The 9,671-nt window shown below is 60.8% G+C and overlaps 2 protein-coding genes across 2 annotated transcripts; both read right to left on the bottom strand.

The window, feature by feature from the left end:
* Window positions 1–646: 646 nt before the first annotated feature.
* MCIDAS (multiciliate differentiation and DNA synthesis associated cell cycle protein) lies at window positions 647–4,011 on the bottom strand. Its single transcript, XM_067316440.1, has 5 exons — window positions 3,877–4,011; window positions 2,588–2,660; window positions 1,925–2,163; window positions 1,567–1,770; window positions 647–1,000 (listed from the first exon to the last, which is right to left on the bottom strand). The coding sequence occupies exons 1-5, from the start codon at window positions 4,009–4,011 to the stop codon at window positions 647–649; spliced, it is 1,005 nt and encodes a 334-aa protein (XP_067172541.1).
* A 1,603-nt stretch (window positions 4,012–5,614) lies between these two features.
* Window positions 5,615–6,949, bottom strand: CCNO (cyclin O). Its single transcript, XM_067316439.1, has 3 exons — window positions 6,686–6,949; window positions 6,401–6,586; window positions 5,615–6,166 (listed from the first exon to the last, which is right to left on the bottom strand). Exons 1-3 carry the CDS (start codon window positions 6,938–6,940, stop codon window positions 5,615–5,617), a joined length of 993 nt encoding a protein of 330 aa, XP_067172540.1. The 5' UTR covers window positions 6,941–6,949.
* Window positions 6,950–9,671: the final 2,722 nt, after the last annotated feature.

Genomic DNA, 9,671 nt, shown 5'->3' with positions numbered 1-9,671 from the left:
CTGAATGTTAACAGCAGCATGTTTTATTCTAAAGTTTTCTGCTTGAGCACATCAAGCAAGGTAAACTGTGTAGATGCTTTGGCTATTTTTGCACTAACAAAAGCAAATATGCATACCTCATGCAAAACACTGTTTACATTAAATCAGCACAAATAAATGACAATCTTAAGCACTGTCTAATCATCACACAGAGTGCAAGAATACCCCTACAGCTGCACACACGAGTGACAATAAGTGCAATTTTGTAGACCTTCTAGGTTTAATATTCCATGATTGAGAAGGTGTATCACGTTTAATCTGCTTTGGGCGGTGCGTTCATCTCGACACGCGCCGTCCCTAATCGCTATCCTACGAGTTACGTTTTTCTATTCAACCGAGCAAAATCTCTGGATAAAGCCGGGCAGCTTTTCATTTAAGGGCATCTCGGCGGTCACTACATTCGTTAACAAATCGTTGAGGGCGAGCCACCAACTCCAGAAGCACAGCTCTGCAGAAAAGCTTGCAGCCCCGACAGCCGCACCGCCTAAGGCTCTCACGAAGGGGAGCAAGCGTCCTGGCCGCCTGCACGCATACGCACGTCCCTCCAGCCTCCGAAACGGGAAGCCCGGACACCGCGTCCGGCGAGCGGGAGCCCCCGGGCGCGGGCTCAGCGCGGCACCCAGCGGAAGCGGTAGCCGCCGCCGGCCGTGCGCAGGCTGAAGGCGCTGCCCTGCGGGAAGGCCAGCGTGCGGATGCCGCCCGCCTCGCCCAGCGCCGCCCGCAGGCAGCCGCCGCCGCCGCCGCCCGCCGCCCGCCGCGGCCGCTTGGGCGCCGCGCCGCCGCCGAGGCTGCGCAGCGCGGCGCGGCACCTCCGCGACACCTCCCGCAGCATGGTGCCCACGCCGGCCCCCGCGCCCCCGCGCCCCGCGGCCGCGGCAGGAGCGGCAGCAGCAGCAGCAGCAGCAGGAGCAGCAGGAGGAGCAAGGGCCGCCCCGTCGGGGCACTGCGGCTGCATCAGCTTCTGCCGGCGAGAGACAGCGCCGCTTGGGCGGGCTGCGTGCACCCCGCCGCTCCGCACCGCACCGCTCCGCTCCGCACCGTCCTCTCCCGGCCCTGCACCGCCCCGGCCCGCCCCGGCCCACACCGCCCACCCGCCCCGGCCCGGCCCACACCGCCCACCCGCCCTGTCCCGCCCCGGCCCGGCCCGGCCCACACCGCCCGGACCAGCACAGCACAGCACAGCCCCAACCTGCACTGCCACGTCCCATCCTGTCCCACACTGCCCTGACCCGTCCTCTTCCATCCCACCCTGTCCCACCCCACCCCACCCCACCCCACACTGCCCTGCACCGCACCACCCTGTCACGCACCCCCCCCATCCTGCGCCACCTCACACTGCCCCTCCTGCTCACCTCGTCTCATCCCATCCCACACTGTCCTGTCCTGCACCTCCCTGTCCCACACGGCCCCTTCTGCCTGCCCCACACTGCACCACCCCATCCCATCCTGCCGTGCACCCCCTTGCACCCCCCACCACCCTGCGCCACACCACACCACCCCATCCCACAGGGCCCTGCCCCATCCCACGCATCCTCCCCACGCCCCACCCTGAGGGGGCCCCTGGGGGGCCGGCCAGGCCATGGAGCTGTGGGGCAGCCAGGACGGGCCGGCAGCACTCACGTCAAGCACGGCGGCCAGCTGCCTGGCCTGGCTCGCCAGCTCCTTCAGCTGCACATTTCTCTCCCTCAGCGACGTGAGCTCTTCCTGCCTCTGCATGAGGGTCTCCTGGAGCTGTGAAGGACAAACGGGACAGTGAAGTCCAGGACAGCCCCACCACGCCTGGCACGGGAAGGACACTGCACACCAGGGCCATGCAGCCACCTTGGCAGGACGCTGGGGAGAGAAACCTGCTTCAGGCCCTGAGGGAGTGCTTCTGAGTCCTTACCTGGCTGTTTTCCTCCAGGGCATCTCCCAGTGCTTTCTCATGCTGGTCCACCACATCCCTCCAGTGCAGCTCGGGGGAAGGCAAGCTTTGCAGGGCCAGCTGTGGCAGAGCACTGCTCTCCAGCTGCGGCAGAGCGCTGCTCTCCAGCTGCAGGGCACAGGGGCTGAAGGCCACGTCCTCGCCAAGCGAGAAATCAAAGTCAGCAGAGTCCAGTGGCAGTGGCATTAAGGTGGATGAGTCTAGAAGGAAAACCCACAGGCGTTAGCGTAGAAAAGGTTCCCACATCCTCTCTTCCCCCCAGCTGTAACACACCATCTCTCTGCCGAGCATCTCCCCCAGTCGTTATGTCCAGACGTGCTTTTACTGTACCAAGGCAGCTGCGTGCCCTAAACTTGTGTGAAACCATCTCTTTGGTTTGTTGCAGAGGGGACAGATGTAAAGAGCTAAGTGTCAGCCCAGGTCTCTCTACGGAAGACCGAGGAGGTGAACTGTCATATGGACTGTCCCAGGGTTAAACAGGTGTGCAGCTGAATGGGTATCCAAAAACCCCAAAGCAAAACAAAACAAGCATGGGAGATGACCAAATGCAGCATGTGGACACAGTAGGACTTCTGGTGCGCAGGCACAGGCATGTTTGGCTCACATAAGGAAAAACATACTTGCCAGATATAAAGTCATCCACAGCATCTCTGAACTCCTGAAAATCAAAGTCCAGTTCATCCTGCGAGCAGTAACCCTGGAAGAGGTGAATGAAACACGCCTGTGAGCAGGCCCAGGGCTCAGACCTGCAAGGCCTCTGTGCCGTGGTTGGCCCGTGTTGAACGTGGCTGGACATAACACACTGCCGGTGGCCTGTGCTGCTCTCAGCCTTGGCCTGGGCCACCATTCCCACGGCAGAAGTGACTGCTATCTGCCCTGCCCTCGCTGCCCCTTGCCTGCACGGACACCCCAGGGCTAGGACCGTCGGCGGACAGCGTGTGCCACATGCAGGCCCGCCCTGGGTCAGAGCTTCAGAAATGCCCCTTGCCGCGTGCAACAGGGCAGCCCCAGAGCAGCTCTTGGGGGAGTGCTCAGAGGAAAGGTCTTTGCCCGCGTCTCGCAGGAACCACCTCGAACACCTCTGCAAGGCGCCTCGCAAGTCTGCGGCTATTACCGAAGAGCTGCACCAAGGGACGGTGCGTAAAAAATCACAGAGGTGCATTACAAACACACTGACAAATGCGTTAACACGAGGGAGAAGATTCTGTCCTCGGCGATGGGGCTGAAAGCGCAGTTATCAGTGCCACAGAGCGCGGCAGCTCCCCCCGGGCTCTTCCCCATCGGCGAGGGCTGCGCTTATTCTGGGGCCCCGCGAAGAGTGCCCCCGCCGCGGCGCGAGAGCCACCCGGCCGCGGGACAGCAGCGGTGCCCATTTCACGGGTGGGAGGCCCGAGGCCGGGCGGGGGGCAGCACCCATCGGCAGGGCCGGGGGCTCGGCCCCCACAGGGAGCCCCGTGCGGGGCGGCTCCCCCCGCACCGCCAGCGGCGGCGCTGTCCGGACGGGGCGGCCCGGCGGGGGCCGGGGGCGGCCGAGCCCCGCTGCCGCCGCTGCCGCCGCCCGCCGCCCCGGCGCGGGGTTACCTGGTGCGCGGCTGCGGGGCCTGCCGGGGCCGCCGGGAGGACCGAGGTGCTCGCCGCCAAATCCTGCCAGTCGCCGGGGGCAAGCGCTGGGGTCCGGGGCAGGGGGGAAGGACAAGGACAGAGGTGAGGAGCCGGCGAGGCTGCGCGGGGGCGGGCGGGGGCCCGCGAAGGGGCTTTGCCGCCGCGGCCGGCGGGGGGAACTCACCGAGGAGGGCGGCGGCGGCGGCGGCGGCGGCGGCGGGGGCCGGGGGGCGCGGGGCGGCGGCGGGGCGGCGGGGCGGCGGCCGGGCCGGGGGCGAGCGGGGGCCCGGCGCCGCCGGGGGGGGCCCCGCCGCACCGCCGCCGCCGCCGCCGCCGCCCGGGGGGGCCCCGCCGAGCCGGCCCGGCTTCTTGGCGAGGCGGGAGGGCAGGTCCTGGACCGTGTTGGGGCAGATGCTGCCGAAGGCCCTGCGGCCGCCCTGCTGCATGGTGCCGCCTCGCCCCGCGGCTGCGGCTGCGGCTGCGGCTGCGGCTGCGGCTGCGGCGGGCGCCGGGGCCCCGCGCTCCCCGCTCGGCGCCGCCCCGCGGGCGCGGGCGCGGGCGCGCAGCGGGGCGAGCCCGGGGCGGCGGGCGGGAGCGGGCTGCCGCGGGCTGCCGCCCGCCTCCCCTCCGCCGAGGCGCGGAAACGCCGCCCGCGCCCGCGCCGCCCGCGCCCGCGCCCGCGGGGCCGCGGCGGGCCGCGCTGCTGGGAAGCAGCGGCCCGAGAGCCGGGAAAAGCCCCTCCCGGCGGGGGGCGGCTCCCCCGCCGCCGCGGCACCCGCGCCCCCGCGGGGCTGGCGCTGCCCGGGCTGCGCGCCCCGGCGCCCCTGCGCCCGGCCGCGTAGCGACGCGGCGGGGCAGCGCGGGGGCTGAACGCGGCCCGGGCACCCGTCACCCCGGGCGGCCCCCGCCGCCCGCGCCTCAGCCCCTCTCCGGCCCCCGCCGGCCCCCGCAGGCTGCGTTTGGAAGCCGACACGCAGGTTTGATTTTTCCAAGCCTTTTTATGCCTGAAAAAAGTATATTTATTGAATGCTAAACTTAGGGGCATAAAAAGCATAAGGCGGGAGCAAAAAATAAAAATAAATAAAGGGATCAGTCCGTGATCAGTCCGTGGCATCTTGCCTTAGCTTAGCCACACATTGGGAAAGGGTCCTTCCCACTGAAATCACTGAGGTGACTCAGAAAGGCTAAACGGACCGTTCGTGTGTTGTGGGGCGCTCGCAGGCACTTTCTGACATAGCAGTTTTGACATGGAGCAGGTTTTCCTACGTTTGTTTGAATACTTAAACCTAGATATTGAATTGAAACCAGTTTAGTGTGCAATTCACCCATTTCGTGCTGCCTTGAAGTGCATGCAACTTGGAGGAAAACTTATAAATTGTACAGGTTTTAGATATTTATATGCTGTTTTAACGTCACCTCTGTGCAGAGATAAAAACGCAATAAAAATGAAGAAAAAAATATTTTGCTATGTGATGTGTGATGCCTTTTTTCTTCCCTTGAATTTTTCTCATGCTGTGGCGCCTTTGCAGTTGCGTTATTATTTAACATTTTCTTGTCTTACATCGTGGTAACTTTTTTTTTTTCCCAGAACCATTACCAGGACAGTGCATGTCAGTTTTAAATGGAGAATGACACCATCGCGTGTAATTGTTTTGTAGAGGTTGGAATTAACTGTTGAGGTCAACTCATTGCGTGCGTGCCGCTGCGCTTCCTCTCGCAGATACGTACACAGCCCGCAAGCAAATAAACAAGGGCAGGTGACAAGTGGGAAAGAGTTTATTAAATGTTCATTTGGTTCTTCCCCCTGTTCCAGTGCCGTTATCTTTATGAACCATCTTCCAGATAAATAAATAATACAGTACTTGAGATTGCGCACATTATTTACACTGGATGTAAAAAACAGTCTGTCAGTGCAATTGTGGTAGAATAGCAACGTGCAAAACGCGATCTAACTTTTAAAACTGGCATGACGCTCATGCTGCGTTGACTAAACAAAATCAACTCTAGGGAGTACAAATAATACAGGTAGCATACCGAGTCAACGCGGAGTCAGCTAAGCGGAAGCCTAAGGCCAATACCGTCTTTGCCGGAGGCGTGAGCGGTCGGGGACAGCGCCGTCGGCGCGGCCGGCAGCTGCGGGCACCTCTCGGAGATGCCGGGCGGCAGCACGTGGGGCAGGGACTCCCCGTTCAGCGACACCAGGAGCTGCAGCTCGCCCATGCAGGCCCGCAGCAGCCGCTCCGGGTAGCCGCTGAGGCGCAGGTCCAGGGGCGCCCGGTGCCGCAGCAGCCGGTCGGCCAGCCCCAGCGCGCCGGCGGCCAGCAGGGACGGCGCGTACTTGGTGAAGGCGTAGTCGGCCAGGCTGAGCTCGGCGACGCCGCGGGCCAGGCTGCGGGCGTCGCGGGCCTCCGCCGCGTCGCCCCCCCGCGCAGCCATGCGCACCTGCGTGAAGTGCTCCAGGAAGAAGCTGACGGTGGGCGCCGCCAGGCTGAACTGCAGCTTGTGCAGCACGATGCACTCGAGGTTGCAGAGCTGCTGGCGGGTGAAGGCGTCGCAGCAGAGGGCGAGGAGCTCCTTCACCCTGGGCGGGTGCACCTCCACCTGCGGGGGCACAAGCGGCCGCGGCGCTGCAGGGCACGGGGCGGCCGCCGCAGCAGCGCGCCGGGAAAGGGCGCAACGCCCTGCCCTCGGCGCGGCTGCACCCGGCGCACGGCTGGCCGGGCCGCCCCGGCTTTGCGTTGCGCGGGGGAAGGCTGCGCAAGACCCAGCAGAGGGGGCGAACGCGCCCGGACCCCGCGGGCTGCCGCGGCTGCCCCGCCGGGGCCGGGGCCGTACCTGCTTGCAGGCGATGAGGAGCGCCGTCACCCCCAGGAGCTGGAAGCAGTCGGCGGCCACGGGGGTGGTGGCGAGGAAGCGGTCGAGGATGTTGACGGCGAGGCAGAGCGCCTCGAAGGAGAGGCCGAAGTGCCGGTGCACGGGGATGAGCCAGCTGACGAGCCTGCAGCGCGCCTCCGCCGTCACCTGCGGCACGGGGGGGCGCGGGGGGTCAGCGGCGCCGACACCCGCAGCCGCGCCGCTCCCGGGCCGCCCCGGCCCCTCCACCCGCCGCGGCCCCCCCACCTGCGGCTGCCGGGCGAGCGGCTCCCGCGGCTGGAAGCGGCTCTCCAGCCCCTTGCGGGAGCGGTACCAGCTCTCCCCGTAGTCGCGGAAGGCCTGCAGCTCCAGCGGGCCGTCCAGGGCCGCGGCCGGGGCCGCCCCTGCCGCCGTCCCCGCCGTCGCCTTCGCCCGCCGCCGCTTGGCCGGGGGCCGCGGGCAGCCGCCGCCGCCGCGGCCCCGCCGCCTCGGGGAGGCGCCGCCGCCCGCCGAGGTGACCATGGCGGCGGCGGCGGCGGCGGCGGCGGCTATTTGAGGGCGGCGGCGGGGGCGGCGCGGCAGCATCAGCGCCCGCTTTGGCGGGGAAAGGGCCGCCCCGCGGCCGGGCAGCCCAGCGAGGGGGGGGCAGCGGCGGCGGCGGCGGCCGCCGAGCCCGTCGGTGCTGGCCGGCGGCGGCGTTAGAGCAAGGCGCCGCGGGCGCCGGCCCCGAAGGGGGCTGCGGGGGCTGCGCTAGCAAGGCGAAGAGGAGCTGCGCGGCAAAGACGCGTTGCTCCCGTACGGCTCGTCACCAGCTGCAGTAAGAGCCTGTGTCGCCACGGCCGCGAGCGCGGTGCCGCCGCCGCCGCCGCCGCCCGGGCAGGGAGCCGCGGCCGCGGCACCGCAGCGCCGGGAGCAGCCCCCGGAGAGCCCTGCCCAGCGCCGACCCTCCGCTCCGGGCGGGCGGCGACACAAAGCGGGCACACGGGCTGTAAAGCCCCTCGGGGCAGAGCCTGAGCCCGACCCGCGGGGGGGAAGTTGCGGGACTTTCCCTTCTGCTGCTGCTGAAATAAGTGACGGCTGGTGATCCTCGACACCTAGCGTTTCAAATCAGAAGCCGCTGAGCCTTCATAGCTGTCGATTGCTCCACACGTGTTGCGTTTCCATTCGATGTGACCACGATACACCGCATAAATAAAAAAGGGGAGATACTGCAAATGCTAGAGGTCTCCTGGGAAGTTTGAAGCTCAATTCCACTTCCAGCTATTGACTATATCTATATATATAACAGAGCACCATTTTAGACAGCAGAATGGAGGGCAATTGGAATGCTATTGTGTGAACACTGGCTTATAGAAGCAAAGTTGAGGCCAGCCATGGCTATTTTACAAGATATAACATATGATCCGTCGAGCAAGTCACCTAAAGACTGGAAAAGATTTGTGGCAGGAAATGAATGAGCTGGGTCGAACGAGGGGGAGAAATCAATGGGAAGGGGAAGAGACAGCTTCAAGCAGCAACTGCGCCAAAACGGGAGGAGCACTGGAGCAGGAAACGCTCTCAAACAAGTGGATGTACAGCGGCGGATGCAACAGGCTACCTTCAAAATAAAATGCATCCCAAAGCCACTGTCATGACTATGGTGAGAAAGATCCGTTGATATCGATCCAGTGTCTGACAACTGCTTTGGGAAAGGTAACAAGAAGGTGTTACAGAAGTATATATTCAATAAATTAAACAAAAGTGAACGTTCATGCACCCAAAAGAGCACAGGCCCAAGCGCTGCTGGCATGCACTGTGGGAGCAGAAAGCGACTGCAGTCCTTGCACTGTGTCTTTAAAATCTTTAAGTAACTGTTCTTCTCTGTACACCACAGTTTGACCCATTCCATGAGGTCTGCGGAAATCAGGAGAGTGAGTGACTTCCTACTTTTTACAAAAAATCTGTTTTAAAATAACTCAAGAAAAATATTTGTTTAAAAGATCACTAAGCAGGGCATGCTAGAGAAACATGAAAAGAGTGCCTCTTCACAATGCCACACAACTTTGAATTTCAACATTACCATACATAAATGGAATAAAAAGTGTATATTCGTCATGGTTAAATAAGGGAGAACTCAAGTACACTGAAATATATTTCCAATCTGCATTTCAGAAAGATACAAATAAAAGGCTTCCCCCAGAACAAAAACTAGGAAAACATTCACCTGAAGTTTAAGTGGGTTTAATCTTTTATCTACAGGTAATTCAATCTGTAGTTACTTTCTATATCTATGCCTCTGACAAGAAAGAAGAATGTGTCTAAAACAGTGCAAAATTGGCATTTTAGAGTCAAAATGCATTTAACTGTTTAAGCTTTTGCTTTTATAAATGTTGGTATACTTAGAATAAGAGAGGACATGTGATTACTTTTTCCTCAGAGTTCCTAATAAATTACTACCAGGTGAGCTTGCCTCTCCCAGAAGTGATTGTAGGATAATGTGTAGAAGTTGTTTTACTTTCATTTTACATTTTCCTTTAGCACAGCAGTACCACTTCTGCTATAATAGTCTACCAGATAGCTCAGCGTATGTTGCTTGGTCTCTTCCAAGATCATGCATTTTCCTCAACTGCCCTTTCTGCCAAGATGCAAGAGCACACTATTAACCTATATGAAATTGGTATTTTTCAGATAAACAAATCTTCTGCATTATGCCTCTGCCTGTACATACTGAGTTCATTTGTTTGACTGATTGTTTCATGGCAAAAAATAAAAAAACAGTTAAAAATATTCCCTATTCTGAAAATTGAGTTGGTGTTACAAAATTTTCATTTCCTTGTTGTAAAGTACGTGGAATGTGAGAGCCTCTGGTTCATTGCATTAGCTGGTTAGGACTACTCAGTATGAAAGAAATAAGAAATCACAAGTGGTAAATTAAAAGTACAGACACACAAACATTAAGAAGTGATAAGGGAGACAATAATGAAGATCAGAGCTCTTCAGCCACTGACTGGTAGGCCGGACTGGTAGGCTCAAGCACAGCCTTGAGGAGGGTTAACCTGAACTTTATAATTGATAAGGGGGAAATACAATCATGAATATTACGGGGTATTTGAGAGGGCTTGTGGGACAGTGCAAAACTTATTATAGGATAGCAGAAGAGGTTTATAGAATTGCAGAACTTCTTACGCAACATTTAGTGGAAGGGCCAAAGGTGGGGACAGGGAAGGAGCAGGGTGGATTTGGAGATTCAGGCATGGGAAAGCAGAGTGGAAGG

This window comes from Apteryx mantelli, chromosome Z (assembly GCF_036417845.1).
Source record: "Apteryx mantelli isolate bAptMan1 chromosome Z, bAptMan1.hap1, whole genome shotgun sequence".
Lineage (NCBI taxonomy): Eukaryota > Metazoa > Chordata > Aves > Apterygiformes > Apterygidae > Apteryx > Apteryx mantelli.
Note: the sequence above shows the minus strand (reverse complement) of the source record. Positions and strands in the feature narration are given on the sequence as shown.